This window comes from Thalia democratica, chromosome 2, assembly GCF_965202585.1.
Source record: "Thalia democratica chromosome 2, ktThaDemo2.hap1.1, whole genome shotgun sequence".
NCBI lineage: Eukaryota > Metazoa > Chordata > Thaliacea > Salpida > Salpidae > Thalia > Thalia democratica.
This window is the reverse complement of record NC_139166.1, coordinates 47,732,107-47,753,643: the sequence shown is the minus strand read 5'-3', so window position 1 is coordinate 47,753,643 and position 21,537 is coordinate 47,732,107. Positions and strand designations below refer to the sequence as shown.

The window sequence follows — 21,537 nt, the reverse complement described above, 5'->3', positions numbered from 1 at the left end:
AATGTATTTAGAGATGAATAATTTTATTTACACTGATAAAATGTAGACTATTAAATAAAATTGTTTACTAATACACTAACAAGCTACAAATAGAGAAAAAAAAACAACTTTCTACGAACTATACTGGACAAATGCTATTTAAACCAAGTTAATATACTCAAAATTATAAATACCTACTCAGATGAAAAGTTAATCCTAATCTACTATTTATAAACTTATTTTGGGGTCGCTTTTGCACGAAGACACTTTTGCATTAAAGGTCATTTTTTCATGAGGATTAAAAAAATTGTAGAAACGATAAGAAAATATTGATAAAATGATTGTTTAATAAAATAAACAAAAAAGTTATCGACCGAGGGTAGAGGTAAGGGGTTAAAGTGATAATAAAATAAAAACTAAAAAAATATAAAAAAAAATAAACTATAAAATTTTAAAAAACTATAAGAAAAAAAAATTACCGACCCAGGGTTACAAGTAATAGTGATATGAAAAAAATGGAAAAAAAAACACCTAATAAAAATCATTATTCAAACAAAAAAAAAAAGAAAGTGTAAAAATTAATAAAAAATAAGTTTAAAAAAAAATGACAGAGAATAAAGGATAGAGATAATAGTAATATTAAAAAAAATTAAGTTAATAAAAAAAAGATCAAAATTTTTCAAACCGTGCAAAAGTGTCTTTGTGAAAATGTGACCCCCGTGCAAATATTTCCTTTCGTGCAAAAGTGACCCTTCATTTAAAGGTGTCTTCGTGCAAAAGCGTCTTCGTGCATATTCGACCCTTTTCGTGAAAAATAATCCCTTCACGCATATAAGACTTTTTACCAAATAATGTAGCCGTAAAATTTTACTTTTAAACAGAAATACCTAACACTAACAAAGCTAAGTCTTTGTTTAGTTTAGAACTTCATATGAGATATAAATATGTTTAGAATTTTAGCAAGTTTTATACTTAAAATTTATGCATTACCAAATAAACAAGGCAAAAATAGGCTTAATTAATCTATTTACATCATTCTTCTAAAAAAAGTAACATAAGGCTTATTTTTGTTTTTTTAGTGCTTTATAAGATTTTGTTTTTACTAATTAAATAAAAAAAATTGCTCAAATTCAAGCCTCGATTGGTTTTTTATTAGATTTATACTTTTTGCTTAAATATCTTTTGTGTGAAGTATATAAAAATTCAAGTTGTTCTAATTCAAGTATATATACATATAGAGACTATTTTACACACATGCAAATCAGTAATGTTTTACGATAATAATATGTGGAAAAAAACCAACTCCAATGACAACTTCGACGTACCTATGGGATCATTTCACGGCGCCGAAATATGTGACCTTGTAGGTTTATACCTATTACACCATCTGTCTACGATTATAAACATTGAGTCAATTGGACTCTACAGAGATGATGGACTTGCCGTTATCAATCAAACAAATAAGAGTAATATTTGCAAAATAAAAAACAAAATTACAAAAAAACTAGCAGACATAGGATTCGACATTACAATTAGTGCAGGTGAAACCTCCACCAACTTCTTAGACATACATTTAAACCTCCTAACTGATGATTATTGCCCATATGTAAAGCCAAACGCAAAGACCATCTATATTGACAAAGATTCTAACCATCCTAGAACAATTAAGAAAAATATACCAAAAATGATCGAAAATAGAATTTCAAAACTAACAAAAAGCAAAGAATCATTTGATAACGCGAAACAAATCTACCAAAACGCTTTAAGCAAAAGCAACTTCCATCATAAGCTCGAATATAACCCAACAATTAATAACAACAAAGCAAAAAACAGAAAAAGAAAATGTATATTTTACAACCCACCTTTCTGTGAATCAGTGAAAACCAAATTCGGAAACCTCTTTTTAAAACTGCTTGACAAGCACTTTCCACAATCAACAGAATTACACAAAATCTTCAATAGAAGTTCCACCAAGATATCATACTGCTGTTCCCCAAACATTAAAGCACTAATAAGTGGACATAATAAGAAACTGCTAGAAAAACCACAAATAGAACCGAAGCTATGCAACTGCAGAAACAGAGAGCAATGTCCAGTAATGAATAAATGTAAATTAGAAAATGTAATATACGAAGCAATCGTCTCATCTGAGAAAAATAAGAGAATGTCATATATTGGATCCACCCGAAGAGCATTCAAAAACAGATTGTACGAACATAGAGTATCATTTCCAAAACCAAACAAGAAGAAACCCGCCAACTGTACACAACTCGCCAACTACATGTGGAAATTATATGAAAAAGGCGAGAAACCCACTATTGAATGGAAAATTCTCCGACAGACAAAAAGCAGATTTAAACCAAACTTCATGTGCTCGATATGTAACCTTGAAAGACTGTTTATAGCAAATGCTAACCAGAGAAAAATACTTAATAAAAGAAATGAACTAGTCACGCAATGCCCTCATTACCCTAAGGAATACTTTTAGTTTATTCTTTATCGCATTAACTTAGTTTATTTAGTTTATTTCATTCTATTTAATTATATTGTTACTTTGTATTTATGTTTGTATTGTGTAAAGATTTTGTTTTAAAGTTACAACATTCCCGTAAAAAGACCATTTCTGTTTTCTAAAAATCCCCTACAAATCTTAGTATTTACATTTTTTCAAAATCCTAATATATTAAATGCTTAGTAAATAAATAAATTTTCTAAATATATAAAATCTATAGTTAATAAATTATTTAAACTAAACTTACCTATATTTCATTTTAATTTAACTTAACTTTAAAATTTAACTTTTGTAAACCACATATTATTTAAAACTCATATTTCAAATGTAAATATTATTTTCATTTATGTGTGTATTTTTATTTTCCAATTCATCGCCCTGTATACTTTTGTTTTCAGCTTTTTTTAGCGTCTGATGAACTGCTCTGCAGGGAAACGGCGTAACGCAATAAAAGTTTAACAATAAGTTTATATATACATATATATATAATAAAAAGATTGTTTCAAAATACGAAAACTTGCAGGACTCGAGTTTCGTGCCTGTGCACTCCTCAGCTGCAAAGCTCGAAATAAAGCACTAAACAAAACACCCAAATGAAAGTTTTAAATTTGAACATAAATATATTATGACGTAATTTTGAAACTGTCAAAAATCATGCAAAGCGGCTTGTGCAAACTTACCAATTAACAACAAACTGGCACAAATTCATAAAACTTCAGTGTGTGACTACATATTTGAATAGAAAATTGAATAATGTAAAAAAATAAGATTAAAAAAATAAATAATAAAATTTAAGTTCTTATAAGGTGAAATTAAAACTTACAAAACTTCAAATGCGATTTTTTTATATGTCTACAATACGATACAAACTTGCTTCTTTTGTTTAAGCATCTCTTATCTTTCAGTGCATATACAACGGCTGTTGCTTCTTTGAGACACAGCCTATATATCGGGCTATTGGCGTCAGCTATAGGCTGTGCTCTTTTTATAACTTCCAAGGATATTTCAAAGTCATTGCCGTTGCGCTTTAAGCCACAAACATACTTCGAAAGCTCAGTGTCATTTTTATATGTGCCGCCTTTGAAACACTTTTTATGATTGGCATATCTGAATCTGAACTGAGTCGAGCACAAGCCGACGTTATATGAATTTGTGCCAGTTTGTTGTCGATTGGTAAGTTTGCACAAGCCGTTTTGCATGATTTTTGACAGTTTTAAATTACGTCATATTCTATTTATATTTTAATTTTAAACTTTATTTTTGGTGTTTTGTTTTGTGCTTTATTTTGAGCTTTGCAGTTGAGGAGTGCACAGGCACAAAACTCGAGTCCTGCAAGTTTTTGCATCTTGAAATAAACTTTTATTAAAAAAGCTCTTAAGGTGGGCTGAGCTCTGTGTTGAAAAACTTAATTTCTTAAGCTAATCAACTTATTTCTATTTATATATATATATAATACTTTTCTTAGATCTTGACGTACAAATCTTGGTACAGTTTAACGTGTTGTCCAATAACAACAGTTGTTTAAAATAATCATACTTTTATTTTCTATAACTTGATAATATTAGTTTTAAAAAAATTAAACAACATTTTTTATTGCATCAGAATTTAGAACCACTACGATCTAATTTTTCTGTTTTGGATTACTATACGTAAAGGTCAGTCTGAGCTAGAAAGAAATGCTGATTCAGCAAAAAAAATATTTTTAATTAACTTTTAATTTTTAATTATTGAAACTTTAATTTTTGATTAATTTTTTTTATGTTTGGGTAAGGTCGGTTAGAGATAAGGATAATAAAAAAAAGACAAGATAAAACTTTTTCAAAAATTTGCTGACTCACCTTTTTAACAGCTCAGAGTCAGACTAACCTTTAAAAATAAATTTCTTTGTTTTAGTATTATTCAAAATAAAAGTATTGTATTAAGCTGAATTAATCCTTTTTAAGTATCAAAATTCAAAAACTTCTAACAAACTTTTTTTTATTTAGTCTAATGAGTAAATCATTATCATATACATTATACTTAATAAATATTTACATAAAATTACACAACAACTATTATTTGTTTAAATTTTTTAGTCTGCATGAAACAGTATTAGTCCCTTTTTAAGTACGTTTCGTTAAGAAAATTGGGCTATTAAATTAAAGATCAGTCGTGACTAATATAGTAACTTATTTTTGCTGAATCAGCAAAAAATAAAATCATTTTTTGTTGTAATTTTTTATTTTAACTATGAAACAATAAAATGCAAGCTAAATACTACCAGGTTTCGGTGGCAGAAAAAACGACCTCTCTAAGTTTAATAAAGTAGTATACTGCACAGTGCACACAATAATGTTGCTTATCTAAAATGTTATTTAAAAACTTATTTATGCAAGAAAATCTAAACAATACTAAAATGTTGCATGTTCGAATATTCAAGTTTATAAGTATATGATTGGGTAAAATTACTATACTAATTTTAAAACAAATTGAATTAGATTAGTGTAAGGAGTAAAAAAGTTATTCAAAAACTAAAAGAAGAATTTTAAAAAATATATATATTTAGAAATTTATCTAATTTGAATTTAAAACTATCTGAAAAGTGAAAATATAATTTACACCAAGTATTAACAAAATATTAACAAAACTCAAAATCACTAAAGATTCAAATTCTAGTTTGTACTAAGTTAATCTAACAGTTAAAATTTAAATGGATTTAATAACTATCTATAAACATTTCTGAAAATTTATCTAAATTGAATTAAAAATTATTTGAAAATTGAGTTTATACCAATTATCAACATGAACTTAATGAAAAATTCAAAAACCTACTTTGTATTAGTACATACTGTATATTTATTTAAATTTTATCTGCTCTCCAGTTTATTAGAAAAAAATTGTTTCTGTGCCTCATAAGTTTATTAATTCTTTAGTTTTGTTGATGCAATTTGTATCGGGTCTAGTATTATAAAGCTTCTTTTAAGCACAACCTGCATGTTTTTTTATCTGGTTTAGATTTTTTCCCTTTTTAGTATTTTTAAACTTAATTTGTAGTTCTTCTTTTAATTTTTGTGTTAGTTTTGAAAGTTCAGCTGCTTGTTTGCACTGGAGGTAGTTTTTGTCGTTTGGTTTGCTCTTAACTGTGGTATTATGTGTTGCTTTTCGTTTTTTAGCTGGTTGGTACTTAGTCAAATGTATATATTTGATGAATTATCTGTTTTTATTGTTGCCTGGTAAATGAAATTTTTCGCCCTACATTTTCCTTCTTCAAGGAGGCATCTTTGTTTCTTTCTGCAGTTACATTACATGATTCATCCTTGTTTTTTTTTATCATTGTTTATTAGTTTTTTGTCGTGGATTTTTATTACTTTTTCGATGTTTGTTATGCAGCTGTAACTTAATTTCATATTGTTTTTGTTTAAATGTTTCTAGCTCACTATTTCCTCAAAGTGTTTGTTTACTATTTTTAGAAACTTTTTACCTATGTTTGTTTTTACAGATTTGCAATATGACTAAGTTTGCAAAAATTTTAACTAATAAAGTTTATTTATTTGATTAATTTTTAATATGTTTGGGTAAGGTGGGTTAGGGATATAGGTTTAAAATATTTAAAAAAATTTGATGACTCAGCAAATATACAAATCAGACTGAGCTTTAGGTTTACTTTTCAGCAAATTGCAGGTTATATGAAAATTTAGTGAAAACAAATAAACTACTAAAACTAAACCACTTAATCGTATATATATTCTTTAATGTGTCATACATAAAAAATAAAACCAGATAAAACTATACTTTAAAAATTTCAGTTCTTGTAAAAGAGACAAAAAGTATTGTATTGTAGTATTTAATATTAGTTACGTATACTAAAAAAAATCGTTTCAAAGTTTTTGTTTAACACCTTATTAAGGAAATTTTCTTTAACTTTTTCTAAGTTAAGATAAATAAAATGTATTCGTCAAGAATTTTTTTTTCATCGTTTCGCTTCAAATATATTTTAGTTTTTTATTTTAGTGCAGTCAGTTTTGATTAAGGGAATTGTTTAAATACAAACAATTTGTTTGTATTTTAGGAAATAATTTTAAGAATTAACAATATAACTTAAATTAACTAAATAAATGAGATATAGATAGTCATTTATTTTGCACCGGACAAAGTGTTGTTTTTTTTTGTATATGTGTCACCATTTGGTTTATACCTTAAAATGTTCTACTCATAGAGTTTCCAAATTCTTCATTAAGACCCCTTATGTCACCAGGCCACACAACTTTGTGTTTATCTTCTGATCTACTTTAACCAGTTAATTTTGACACTAGGTAAAGTATTCTTGTTGCATAGCACTGCTTTAAATTATATTAAAGATTATTTGGTTGATATGGTAAAAGTCTATTGTGTAAATAATAGATAGTTATGGTTATAAGTTTAATTAAAACTTTATTGTAATAGACAAGATTGTCATATGCTCAGGATATCTAAGAATAGTTTTTTAAAACCTTAGGATAACTCAGTATAACTCATGGATATCTTTGGATATTTTGAATTTGTTTGTTAACGCAGGATAATTTTGTTTTTTATAAAAACACCCAGGATAGTTTTTAGCTTTGTGAAAATTTCAGGTCAGGTTTTTCTAGATTTAGAGTGTGATTTATTCTTTAAATTTTGTTACTTTATAACTATTATTGTTGAAAAAACTTTATTTTTATTCCCTATCAATAGTTATTTTTTTTAGATTTTAGAAAAACGCTAGATGTAATTCAGGATAGTTTGAAAAGAAAAAAGACTTTCAAAATATTTGGTCCTAGGACCTGTTGCACAAAGAACCTTTTGTTTATCTGGTAGCTCACCACAGATACATTTTAAAGTCTTCTCCAGGACAAATTAAGGTCACTTAGGACAGTTTGTGACCACTCAGATAATTATTTTAACTCAAAAAGTGTCAACCCTACTACGTAGAGTGAAGAGTAAGATTGAAATTTTTCTAGCATAAAGAATATTGAGTTTTTTTAAAAAAGCTAATATAGTTGAAAATTTTATTTTGTTTTATATTCCTTCAGTCAAAAGAACTCTGTTGTTAATGATAACTTTTAAAACTTAATACTGTACAGTTTAATGAACAATAAACAAAACGCTCAAAATATTTTGTCCTAGGACCTGGTGCACGAAAAAACCTTTTGATTATCAAGTCGCACACAACTTGGATACCTTTTAACAACTTGTCTAGGACTTTTGTACAAAGATAAAAAGTTAACAAATATTTATACTTTAAATTCTGTATATAAAATTGAAAAATAATAAACTTAAGTATTGTTAAACTAAGATCTGACTGGATTTCATTAGGTAATTGCAATTTAACTAACTAAAAAGCACTAGATTTTTAAACATTTTACTATTTTTTCTTAGTATTGTATTTATTTTTAATAATATATGCACTTCTTTATCATAGTTTTTATTGATAAAATATACTTACTATAAGCTTTTGAATAAAAATCAACACAATTATGAGTTCTAAACTAGAGTAAATTTAGGGAAAATAACAAGGTTATTTACAAGGCTTGTTAGCCATTGATTTATTTCAACAGTCATTGCTTAAAATTGTTTCAAGTTATGTTTCCTGATAGTTGAATTGCAATTAACCATTAAATTATATCAACTTAGCTTGCAATTACTTACAGTTCTGGTAATGCATCATTACTCATTAGTGTTAAAAATGTTTTGGTAACAAATTGCAAGAAAACAGTTTTTATCATTTTTTTAATGAAGTTTTAATTTTCAATTGTAAAAAACTCTAATGGACATAATTTTTGAATCTATTGCATTTTAAATATGTTTTTCTATTGTTTCAGGCCATTGGGAGGACAACAATTTTTTTACTAAAATTAAAATTGGTCTTTATATGAAAATAAAGTTATATATTAGAAGATACATTTAAGAGAAAGTAGCCTTTTAATACTAATAATTTTGTGGATAAAGAAGTAAATTTAATAAATTAAAAATTTTTTTTAAATCACTAAAAATTAGAAAATCTTTCAATAGGATTGTTCATTAGTAAGTTAAGATTAAACTGAGAAAATTTCAATTTTTGTTGGTTACTTTAAATATGTAAGAGAATATAGGTTTTTAATAATATATCCTTTTTATGCCTTTTTACCTTTCATAGGGAAACTATTGAACTCTCTAAAAATGTACCTATGTATCTCAAAAACTTATATAAATTTTGCAAAGTGGTAAATAGCAACTGCTAGCCTAGTTAAAGTTTTCAAAAATAAAACCAAAATGTAAAAATAAGTACCTTACCCCCACTATGGCCAAAACACTTCATTTGTTTGTGAATAAAAAATGGTACTTGTTTTATGATAATTTTGTTATAAATTTTCTTTTTTAAAGTATTTCTTTAAAAATTTTCTGTATCACTAATCTAAATCAGATGGCATACAAAGACTTAACAAAACTTGCCCACAAAGCAATTTTAGTGATAATAGCCTGTTTCTTAGAAATATACATGACAATCTAAAAAGGAAAGTTACTTATTTTTCAAATTCTAAATTAAGAAAAGCTTTAATTATGACAAATATGTCAAATATTTAGGATAGATTATTTTTTAAAAAATATAGGTTATCATACTATTTTTTGGGTTTTAAAAAATTCATATTTGTTATTTTTTTACTTTATAAGCTAGCTTAGTTCTTTTTTAATGAATCTTAGACAGGTTCTTTATTTTAACTAATATCTAAAACTAATATACTTATATTTAATTTTTTGTCTAGACAGTTTTATTTAAATTTCTTGTTTGGTTTGTTAAAATAAATGAAGGTGAAAACAATGTAAAGTTAACTTGGAGTATTACTAATTATCAAAAGAACTCTTTAAAGTAAGGTTACTAAAACCTAACAAATATTTAATTCTAGCAGTTATTTTTTTTTTTGACAAAATTAAGTATACTACTATCAAAATGAAAAGCTCATCCCCAATTGAGGTCAGTTTATTTCCTATAATATTTATATAACTTAATTTTTTCTTGATAATTAGTAATTTTATAAGATTATTTTATCAATATATAATAATTGTAGTTATAGTTTTACTTTAATATTAAGTTTATAACATACAAAAAATTACTTAAGGACATAGGGTTGTAAAACACTTTTTTATTCTTATTTTTTACATAAATAACTCAGTTTACTTTTTACAGTTACTTTTTACAGTTTGTTAAAGTTTGAAGTAACTTACAAGATATAACTGATCAAACATTAATAGGTCATTATATTCTGTATGGAAGTTGCAAACTAAAAATGCAAAAATTAGTTATTTTACAAAAAAATTATCCCGTCCTATGTTTGTTTAGATAAACGCTTTAAGTATTAAAGGAATGTTTATGTAATATTGAGAAAAATATGTTGGTAGGAATTTTAAAATTTTCAACTGAAATATTTTTTTATCATGAAAAAACAAAAAAAAAATTAATTCAAAAATTTTTAATTTTTAAATCCTATGGAAGTTTGTTACTGTAAATTTATTATAATATTACAAAGAACATTTCCTCAAAATTTGAGATATTTATCTAAAAAATGTAAGAGGTATAACTTTTGTGATTTTTATTTGTTCTCTGTTTTAGTTTTCTACTCCCATATCTATTGTACTTTTTGACTTTGACCACCTTTATTTCAAAAGTTAGTTAGAATACATAAGTTAGTTAAAAGCTGTAAAAAATAAAACACTATAAGTTAAGGTTAAGTTATAAAAAAAATGATATTTTCCTTGTACCCTCAATTGAAGGTAGTGTGTGATAATTTAGATAATTACATATTGTTCATACTAAGTTACTTTTACTTATCAAGCACAACAACCAACAAAGTTGCCACCTAGAATAACTCAGGCTAGTTTGATTTTTTGAGCTCAGGATGAATAAGGCTAGTTTATTTTTTTTTATAAACTCTGGCTTATTTTTACTTTGATTGTAAAGGAGTTTGATTTGATTCAGTTTTTCATAATTTAAGTTTTACATTCAACCTTTTTATTTTATATATTTTACAGTGTTGATACAATTATTAAATAAAAGTTTTTTTGCTCTACTGAAGTATTTTTTATATGCATAAGTGTATTAGGATATATTTTAACTTTTTCTCTTAGATATTTAATAGTATAGTATAAATACAGGGTTGCCACTTTACCTGGAAAGCTGGAAAAACCTGGAATTTGACAATTTAGGGTAGAATAACCTGGAAAAACCTGTAATTTGAGAAGTTTTGAAAAAACCTGGATAAATTTGGAATTTTTAATAACTTTAACATTTTTAATTGTAAAATTTTGATTTGACACAAAATATCTATCATATAATTAAGATTTTTTGTCATCGTCAAACATTTTTTTATTAAAAAACACATTTAAAGTTACTTTACAGTATCTTTTCAATGCTTTTGTTCTATTTAACACAGTTTCTTTAATAGAAATTAACTTAAAACTAAAATTAGACCCAAAAATATGTAGTTTTAAAAACCTGGAAGAAATTTGGAACACCTGGAAAAAAGTTTGAAAAAATGAGTGGCAACCCTGTAAATATCTATAAACCAAAAGCAGTAGTTCTCAATATCTTTTAAAATCTGTTCACATTAGATAGTGTAATTTAAACTTATTTAAATAATAAATACTATATTATACTATATTAAGTCTTGTTATTTGACAGTATAAATAACTGAAAATAAAAAGTTATAAAACTGACAGGATGATCTCGCCAAATTGCGCAGTGATGCTCTGAAGTCAATGAGACAACAAAGCAATGAAGAAGACGATGAAGAACTTCGCAAAGCTGCTCTCAAGTCAATGAAGGTTATTATTGTTCAACTACTTTGTAATGAGTGTTGAAAAGAATAAAAGAAATACTTTAAATAAAAATTAACTTTTTTTATTAACTTCTTGCTGTGTACATGATTTGGTATAGATTTTTAAGTTTACAATAAAAAAGTATGATTTTACATACAAATAACTATGCAATGAGGGATTTTAGTTTGTGGTTATTATTTAACAATGTATTTATAGTAAGTTAATTAACTAAGTTATAAATTTTGTTCACCCATTAAATAATGTTATATAAGTTTATAAAGAGTTTTGATTTATACTAGTCTTGAAAGTGTAGTTTAATTTAATTACAATTAAAATTTGTACGAAAATAAATATTTTTATTTAGTGATTTATTTCATACCTTAACTTTAAACTATATAACTGTATGTTAAAGCAATTTGTATTTTACTATTTTAATTAAGTACGATTTAAACCATTTCATTAATTTTATTTTAATCTGTTATTTTATTGAAAAATACAAAGTTGAAATAAATCAATATTTGATCTTATGTTTTTAGAAAAATGAACAAAAAGTTGAAAATAATGGAAGAAAGTTTTCTAGGTAAGATTTTGGTGTTTATTAATTTTTATTTAGTTTATAAACAAACGATCTATAAGTTAATCCATATTTGATTAAATATTTTTTAACTTTATAGTATTTTAAAATACATAAAAGTTTTAGTTTATTAAAATTTTTAGTAGTGTTTTATTTTATGGTTATTTATCAAACGTAAAAATTTATAATTTAAAATTGCTATATTTTTAAAACTATCTGTTTGTCAATATAAGTTATGATATCTTTAAACAAAATTTTGATAGTACTTGTTTCTTAACTTTAATACTTAATGTTTTCTATAAAATGTTTTTGGACTTATAAACAGTAGTAAATAATCAGTAATTGTGTTACTTAAAGTTGTAAGTTTTTGTTAGATTTAAAATATTTTTATGTTATAGGTTTTACATATTTAAATCTAAAGTTTTTATAAACAGTCTTCACTATATTAAAGTTTTTATAATTATTATAATAAATATTTAAGTTATCGGAAATGTGTCTACGTTTAAGTAGTCTACTGCAATAAATGATTTAAAAATAATTGTTGTTTTGTTTATTTGACAATTTAAATAAGTATTTAATCTTTATTGTTGTTTAGAATAGTGAAAAGAAAAAGCTCCCCAATAATCAGAAATACAAACAGAGTTGTTATATTACCCACTGTAAGTCTAAATTTTAAAACAGTTCTGCTAATTAAAATAAAAAAGTTTTAACTATTTTGAAAGCTGTGTCAGATTTACTTTAGTTCAATAAAAATGGTGCTTTAACTAAAGGAAATGATAAATGTTTAAACTAAGAAATTATTTTTTTCTAAAATATCAACTTTGTTTATAAAATTAATGTTAGTATTTAATGTTAATAAGATTAAAATATTTTATCTATCACGTAAATGATAAAATACTTTCAAGCAATTTTACTACCAATCGTATTTATCATATTTGGTATCAAAATTTTGTAAAAACAATACCAATACACAGGATAATTGTACAACAAAGGATAGTTCTGACGACAGTTTGTCCACTTCGAGTCACCAAAGTTCAGCATCATCACTTGATGAAGACAGCATTGAAGAAGGAGAAATAACCCCAAGCGATACTGATGAAGAAGCTTCCAGGTTGACAATGTTTTGATTATTTTATTTTTTTCACTAATAAAATAAGTTGTTGTTCAATAAATTTTTCAAACTTTTATTTATTTTTTTCATAAAATTTAATTATATTTAGCCACAGTGACAAATCAGTAAAAGAAAAGCTCCAAACATTCGACCTCCGCAAAAAGCTTCAAAAGAAGGCATTTTACCAAGAAAAAGCTGAAAGCCAGACAACAAGTGTAAAGTCGCGCCTTGGATTCAAAACAAAAAGTAATGTTAAAGTCTGTAACATTGAAGTTGAAAAACCACGGAAGGACTTTTTGAATAAGCGTGTTGTAAATGTTTGGTAAGACTTTGAGTATTTTTTACGTTTAGTTGATAAAATCTACAGATTAAAATAAGCTGTAAAAAACAAAGAAGGCCCCTTTTATATGCTTAGAAATTAAGCTGCCTTAAAATTTATTTATTTCTTTTAACTTTATCAGATTATATAATTAAAAAGAAGTGGACTTAAAAATTACACAGCTGATCATAATTAAGCTTTTTAATGTTGTTATCCAAACCAGGGCAAGAGAGGCTATTTACGTTAAAGTAAACTATCGTGCAAGAAGATTTCGTTACCAAATTAAATCAGTACTGATAGTAACAAAAAGTCTACTCTAAATAACGCTTTTTGTATACTGAAAAGTAGCAATTTTTTACACTTTTCATATACTCAATTTCTCTTAAAAATTCAAGGTATAGCTGATGTTCAAACTGCATTTAGTAATGTGCCCTAACCATTCTGCTCTAACTTATTTAATATAATTCGTAAACTTGCTTTATTTTTATAGTCATCAAATAGTTTTTTAACCAAACGGAATACTTGTTTTCATTATATGAGCTATAATTTGACTTTATTTAATTTGTTACTTTAACAGCAGCAAGGCTGATACAAAAAGAAGAATTCTCGTTAAACCTTCTAGTAAAGTAGAAAGTTCTTCTGACGATGCTAATGATTTTGATCTTTGTGATGATAGTTTGATTTCTCTGAGGTTATTTTTGCTTATTTTTTTGATAAATTTAAGTATGTATTTTAACTTAAGCTAAAATTAAAAGTTTACATTTTAGTTAAACTTTAAAAATAAAGTCTATTTAATTTAAATTAAAAAAAATAAAGTTATTTTTTTTCATATACTTTAAACATGTTTCAATAAAAAACAGAAAAAAAGAATCATCAAAAAGAAATATAAAAATTAAAAATGTTGAGAAATCAACATCTAAATCAGGTATTGGCTTTGCAAAAAACTTTTTTTACACTGTTATTATATATAAATGCTTTTTCTAAGCAGAGTTTTAGTATGAAAATAAATCAAATGAAATTAAAAAGTGGTACTTTTAAGCAATAGCGTATTGTCTACAATTGACAATATTTTTTTTTTTGGTTTTAGTTTAATATTCTCAGTTTAACTTTTGGAGAAAGTTGTTAAGTGTTTATATGATGGATTAAACTTATTCTTCAATAAAATTTTTATTTCAAACTTATGATTATTAAATGAATTCATTTAGAAATGTTTCCATTTGTCATTTAAGTTTTTGTTATGTTTAATTTTATTAATATTCTAAGCTTAAAAAACAAAATAAACAGTTTAAATAATTTTGTATTAAGTATCGGTAGTTTAGTTTGTCTTAGCAGTAAAAATATTATTTTAATTATTAAAGTAATTAAACTACTACTGTTATTAATATGTAGAACGTTGTATACAAAAGCTGGTACAAAGATATGTTTGTGTTGTGCATTTTACAAAACCGCTAGTAGAAAATATCATTTAGAGTTATATTCTATACACACAACATTATGTTTAAAAAGAATAAACACAGTTATAACCAAATGATTTTACAGTGTTCAGTAGAATAGTCGTATCCCGTGACATTTCGAACAGAAATGCCTCAAACAAAGCTACTTTTGAAACAAAGAAAAGTGTCAAAAATAGAGCAGGTTTCACATCAAGGCAACCGAAATCATCGAGTGAAAAAGATAAAAATCCCCCTCTCAGCTCGATAAAAAGTCGTTTGGGTTGGCAAGACAACGAAGGTCGCAAATCGCAAACTTCTGCCGCGGTCCGCAGTGAAAACTGCAGGCTGGGACGCAAAAGCCAGAGAGAAATGGACGAAAAAATGAGGCAGATGAAGGAATACAACGAAAAAGTGAAGCGCCGCCGGAAAGAAATACAAAAAGAAATAGACGAGCTTTCTTCATAACATTCATTTGCAATTACTGTTATCAAAATTACTTTAGCGCTGTAGTTTGCAGTGCTGCTTAAGTCGAATTTTTACGAAGTTTTGTATTGTACAAAGCAAATTTAAAATGTCAAACATGTAATTTAAATACCTCAATATTACAATAATAAAATTCTTAAGTAAAATCTTCCAACAAAAATTTTTATATTAAAAGTAACAATATATACGTTAAAATATTAATCCGTGTGCTATAAATTTAAAGACTATGTAACATATTAAAGTTTTTGGTTTAGAAATGGTAAGTTTTCTAACTGTTTTTTTGTTTTTACTTTTCTAACAATTTACTTTACCAGTTTAAGATTGATGTTATTTTTATTTTATTATTTATGACCTTTGTTTTTATTTTATTTAAAAAACTATATTGGTTTTTTATAATGATTTTACTTAAGTTCGTGTTATTTCTTTAATTTGTGTTTACATGAATTAGATCAAAATCTTGTGTAGATAAGCTTATATTTTGATCAAGTTTTTATTAAATTAGTATATTTTTGACAAAAGTGTATAGTTGTTACTACATCAATTTATACACATATAAAACATTTTGAAAGATGTTGTCTTAGTAGTCCATAAAGTTTTTACAAATTAGTTATAATGTTTAATCTCATGATTAAAATTAACATGTATCCTTTTTAAGTAAACAAGGATAATGATTAAAATGATAGTTCATTAAAACTTCAAATACGAATTGTAACAAAGCTATTAATCTTCAAAGTACAAAAACTTACAAACTAAACTAAATAAGACCCTGAGTTTTTATAGCTGCGACTAATAGTAATTACACAACACAAAGTAGTAACTTAAATATTAGTTTTTAACTTGTACTATGTTCTATTTCTAGAAAATGATAATTGTAGTAAAAAATACAGGGTGGACACTTAACCTTGAATTCTGGAAAGCCTCTAATTTTGAACAAAAATAACAAAAAACCTGGGTTTTTAAACAATTTTTACATGTTAAGTAGTGATATTTTGATTTGAAACAAAAAATAGACAAAGATTTTGTCTAACTGTTCAAAAGTATAGGTTTAATCGTTTGCTAACAAAAGATCCTTGTGAAATAACTTCACTGGAATATAAATAAAAACAAATTGTACAGTAATCTTCCTTCGTTGTGTTAACATATGTTTCTGTGTGTTAACGAGTCAATAACGTTTCTGTAAAAAAATAATTACTGTAATTAAAGAATAGAAGCATAGAATAAGGTAGGTGTATACATGTTTTCATTAAAATAATTTCTACAGATAATACCTATTATCTGTAGAAATTATTTTAATGAAAATATGTATACACCTACCTTATTAAAAGATTTTGTCATCATTTTTCATTAACAATTATACTTAAAGTAGCTTTACAGTATCTTTTTAATGTTGTTATACTATTTAAAACATTTTTAACTTAAAGCTTAATTTTAAACTAAAAATAGACCCAAAAACCTGGGTAAGATATTTATAAAAAACTAGTGGCCACCCTGAATAGAATGATTTTTCTAAAAAAGTATGGTGTTATATATATACAAAACTTATAAATTTCTCAAATCCTAGTTTTTTGGCAAAGCTGAGTCTATCTAAATTGTATCAGTTTAAGTATATTAAAACTGTTGCAACTTAGATAGACTAAGGGGGTGCACAGGAAACCAGTTAAAATACACCCCTGATAGTCATACTAAACAAAAAAGCTTGAATATATGTTTTGATACATTATTAAATGAAGAAAACTTAAGAAAAAATACTTAAGACTGAAAAAAATAACAGAAGTTAAATGATTTAAGTTTTTTTAATTAAATTGTTGTAATTATTAGTAGAATTAAAAAAAAAGTTCTATAACTAAAACGTTTTTAAAAACTAAATTGTTGTCAGATATATGTATAAAAGAATGTAAAAAAAGTTTGAGTTGTTTTCATTTCTAAGTTCGTTTTATTAAAGACAGTCTCATTTAAAATTTAGATTAACACTAAAAAGCAGTCAGAAAAAAATTTACCAAAGATTCCAATTACAACAAAATTATAATGAACTAAAAATTTATATAAGCGATGTGATACCACAACTTTCTGCATGGCTCTAATACTTATTGCTTTTATCGAACAGTTATTTAATAAAGCTATAAAATTAACTTGTGGGGATGAAATTTAAAAATGTTTAAATTTTACAAAAAAGCATTTTTTATAATTGAAACTTGTCTAAACCAAGTTAGACACATACTTATATATAAATCTGATAATTAATCTAAGATGAATTTAGTGTTCAGATTTTGTTTTAAGGTAGTATGAATTACATTTCTAGATAAAATTTACACTTTAGTTTTAACTGTTGTACGGTTCCTTATGACGAGTACGTAATGCGTATATGCTGGTTTGATTAAACCATTTTCCAAATTCTACACAACCATAATGTTTTTCTCCTAAATGAATTCTAAAGCGTCTTACTAAATCACTTATAAGTATTTTTTTTTTCAAATATCACATTCACGTGCTTTTACTTTAGTGTGTGTCAACATGTGCTTTTTTAAACTTTTTTTTGAGAATTTCTGTCACAATATCTTTTTCACCATTATGAACTAACATATGTTTCTTAACATTAACTTTTGTTAATTTTACTTTATATAAAGTTCTTTTCTGTAGTGTAATCATGTGCATGAAATTTGTCGTGCTACGTCTTGTTTTGGGGTAAATTTTTCAAACAAATATGACATTAGAAGCCTTTTAACCACTATGAACCAACATGTGTCGATTCAAACTGCTATAGTGACCAAAGTCTTTTTTGCAAACATCACAAACATGAACTGTTTTAGTTCGAACTTCTATAAAAGTTTATTTTTGTTCATACTTTAATATAATATTAACAATAGTAAGCTAAATACTTAAAGTTAGTTTGCAATGTATTGTTAATGCTAATATTGTTTTAATATTAATTACAAACACTATTTAGATATAATAGTAATATATAATACTATAAATATATAATTTTAATATTATACTTTAAAATCTAAATTAGTTAAAGAAATAAATTATTATTAATCATTTTTATTAGATAAGTAAAAAAAAAGTGCTGCTTTTGCTTAACTAAGTAAACTGATATATAAGTTAGTACATACTGTAGAATAGTTGTTAACATTTTAATTTAAATTGTAACGTGAAATATAAATTATACTACATTAAAATTTGCCTTACAATTTTTATCTAATTAATTTAATTACTAAAGTTAAACAAAATTAATAACTTAATCCTTACATACAGCATAATTCATTCATAGTTCATAACTTAATTGATTTAATATAGTATGTCTACATAGATTTTTGTATAAATCAAGTATAATAAAAATTGGTAGTTTTAAAAGAAAAAAAAATATTATAAGTAGATTAACTTTTAGTATTGGCGTAAAAAATCAAATATTTTAATTGTGTTTAAAAACTAAACTGCTTGCTTATTTTTGATTTGTAAAAATACATTACAATTAATTGTAAGATTAAAGAAACTGTTGTAGTGGTTTTTACTGTAAATTGTAATAAAAACTATAATCAGCTCTTTACAAACACTTAAATAATGTATAGCTATACTCCCATTTAGTTTGATATTATCAAGTTTAGACATTAGTAGCTATAAAAATATTTGTATGGTCAACTTTGTTTAAGTTCATATTAACAACTTATCAACATTTTTTGTTTTAAATAAAAACCAAGTTAAAAGAAGTTATCTTTCATATACTTAAAAAATCTTATTTAAATGCAGAAAATAGTCATAAGAAATTTAAATCACTTTTTGTCACAAGAAAAAAAGAAAAAAAGTATCTTAAGCGTAAGAAAAATATTGTTGCTTTTGAAAATGGATTATTTTTCAAAATTTTAAACTAAAACGACTGATATAGAATAAAAAAACCATAACAACTTAATTATACATAAAATAGAGTTCCACAATATTTTATAGATAACGAAATATAAAACACATGAAAGATCTCTCGACACACATTTATTTATATAAATTAGATTCAAAATAATATTACGTTGAATAAAGAACTATAATTAAACAAACGTTTGTCTAGTTTTATAATTTATTTACGAACTTTTAACATGTGATAAGTTATTAAAAAACTATAATTGAATCAATTTAGGAAGATAAGGCGATCAAGACATATATTTGTTGCTGTGATGAGTTAGTTAACAATTTGAAATTTTGCAAATATTTGAATTCAAGTATTAAGTAAGCATTATTTAATATACACAAACGTAAAACTAAAGTCACCTCTCGCGAATCTACGCATAATGTGTCTTCAGCAAAAGTATGTAATTAAAAAAGAGAACGTAGCTAAACGAGAAGTAGAAAATATACCTACTATCTTTCCTGTCTTATTATAATGCATTTGATTAAATACAGTTTGGCAACTTTTCCACTTTTTTGTTTAGAAAGATAGTCTTCAGTCAAACTGTACATATACTTCAAAAGTTTTTTTTTATAAAAGTTGTTAGTGTGTCATCAAACTATTTTTTTCTGCTTTGTTCGTTGCCCACCTAAAATTAAACTTGTCTAAGACTAGTTGAATCTTAGGTGCAAGGAACAAACTAGCTAAACTAAAAGGTTTATTGAGTTGAAATGAATCTTTATGCCATAAATATTTAAGGAATTGAAAATTGTACCTTGTTTGATTTAAAATTATAAAAAGATTCTAAGACACCTAAAATATAAAGAGCAAAGCCAAAGAGTACACTGAGGCACAATTAAATGTTTACCCAACCGTCAAAGAACATAATTTTACAAAGTCAAAACCAGGGTTTCCCAAACTTTTTTTTTAAAGGCCCATAAAACAAATTAAGAAAGCTTTAATTTATTTTCTCTTTGTTATCAACTCCAAAATATCTAGTGTAAGTTAAACTATGACCTTAAGTCTAAACAAATATAATTAGGATTTACCATTTGAAATTATATATAACAAACTAAATATATTATTAATTCCAATTATAAAAAAAACTTACAATATTAATGATTTTTCTAGTTATTTTTGTATTTTTGAGAAATATAAACTGTGTAACTAAACGAGAGTGCATAACCAAACAAGTACGTAGATGTGCGAGAGGTGACTGTAATAGGTATATTACTAAAATTCATCCGATCAAAATCCACCCGCGTTCAAAATTCACCCAATTTTTTTTTCTTCATTTATTAATTAATTTTATAATTTTTTTGTATATTTTTTTTTTACTTTAATATTTTTTTCACTAAAACTGTTACCCCTAACCCTTACGGTAAGCGGTTCTCGAATTTGACTGGGTGGATTTTGATCGCGAGTGGATTTTGAACATGTCCCGTCATTTGAATGAATTATAGCGTTAAATTTTAATATCTATGTTTATTTCGAACAGTTGTTTAAAGACGCGAATATCTGATTTAGAATTTCTGCTAATTTTCAGTTTCCCTTTTCCTATTTCTTTGACAAATACATAATCTCAAATGTTCTTGCTTCTTTGAGTAAAAATATTTAAGTATTCAAAAAGTTCATTTTTTATTCAAAAATACGTTTAACCAAAAAAAAAATTGTAAGTTACTGTATAAAATTTCTTAAAATTAAAATTATGCTTATTTACTAGTTATTAATGTATTGCTCTATATATCTTTTAAACTCATGGTTCGGCAGACTTTTGTAAATGGCAGGCCAACTTTGCTATAAAAATTACTCACAGACCGCACTGTAATAGAAAATTCTTCTGCGGGTCGCATTAAATTAAACTAACTGTAGTAGTCAAAAAAATATTTTAAACCAAAAATAGTTCACAATTGTTAATATTAGTAGCTAGTTATAAAATTGAGAGCTTAGATGTAAAAACTTTTTTTTTTAGCTGAAAAGTACTTAGCGGTCCGCAGGTTTTCTAACTCCTTGTTCGAATAGTATTTCTAATATTGCTTAAACAAAAAAGAGCATTATAACTGAAGGTTTTAACCGAACTTTTATAACAAATATTAATTAATTTAAACTTTGGTGAATTAAAAATATTATTAAAGACTGTATTCAAATACATAACTGAAAGTTGAATATTTAATTTATTTGATAAATATTATTGAATAGTTGTTATTTAGTATATAAATTTAATAATGTTATTTATGATAAATATTTGTTATTTTTTTATAAAAACTATAAAAAATAAGAAATTATTAAATAAAATAAAATAATTACAAAAACTTTATAATAAATAGTGAAATAAATAGAAAACTTTAAAAGTGTTCAAATCTCCTTTATTGTTTGTGGTTAATACTTTAATTCTTAAAACATTAAGAAGTATAACATCATTACAAACTTAATTGTAGTAAGTACATAAACTTTGCCGTTATATT

The 21,537-nt window shown here is 25.0% G+C and overlaps 1 protein-coding gene across 2 annotated transcripts; it reads left to right on the top strand.

Annotated features, from left to right (window-relative positions):
- Positions 1-9,377: 9,377 nt before the first annotated feature.
- LOC145829605 (uncharacterized) lies at positions 9,378-15,550 on the top strand. 2 transcript variants are annotated; one of them, XM_082937448.1, is made up of 9 exons: positions 9,378-9,440; positions 11,183-11,287; positions 11,818-11,861; positions 12,451-12,514; positions 12,830-12,966; positions 13,076-13,288; positions 13,866-13,976; positions 14,146-14,210; positions 14,825-15,550. In XM_082937448.1, the coding sequence occupies exons 1-9, from the start codon at positions 9,417-9,419 to the stop codon at positions 15,181-15,183; spliced, it is 1,122 nt and encodes a 373-aa protein (XP_082793574.1). In that variant the 5' UTR covers positions 9,378-9,416; the 3' UTR covers positions 15,184-15,550. The 2 variants fall into 2 exon arrangements, with proteins under 2 accessions (XP_082793574.1, XP_082793573.1); XM_082937447.1 differs by having other exon boundaries at positions 13,863-13,976.
- The last annotated feature ends 5,987 nt before the right edge of the window (positions 15,551-21,537 follow it).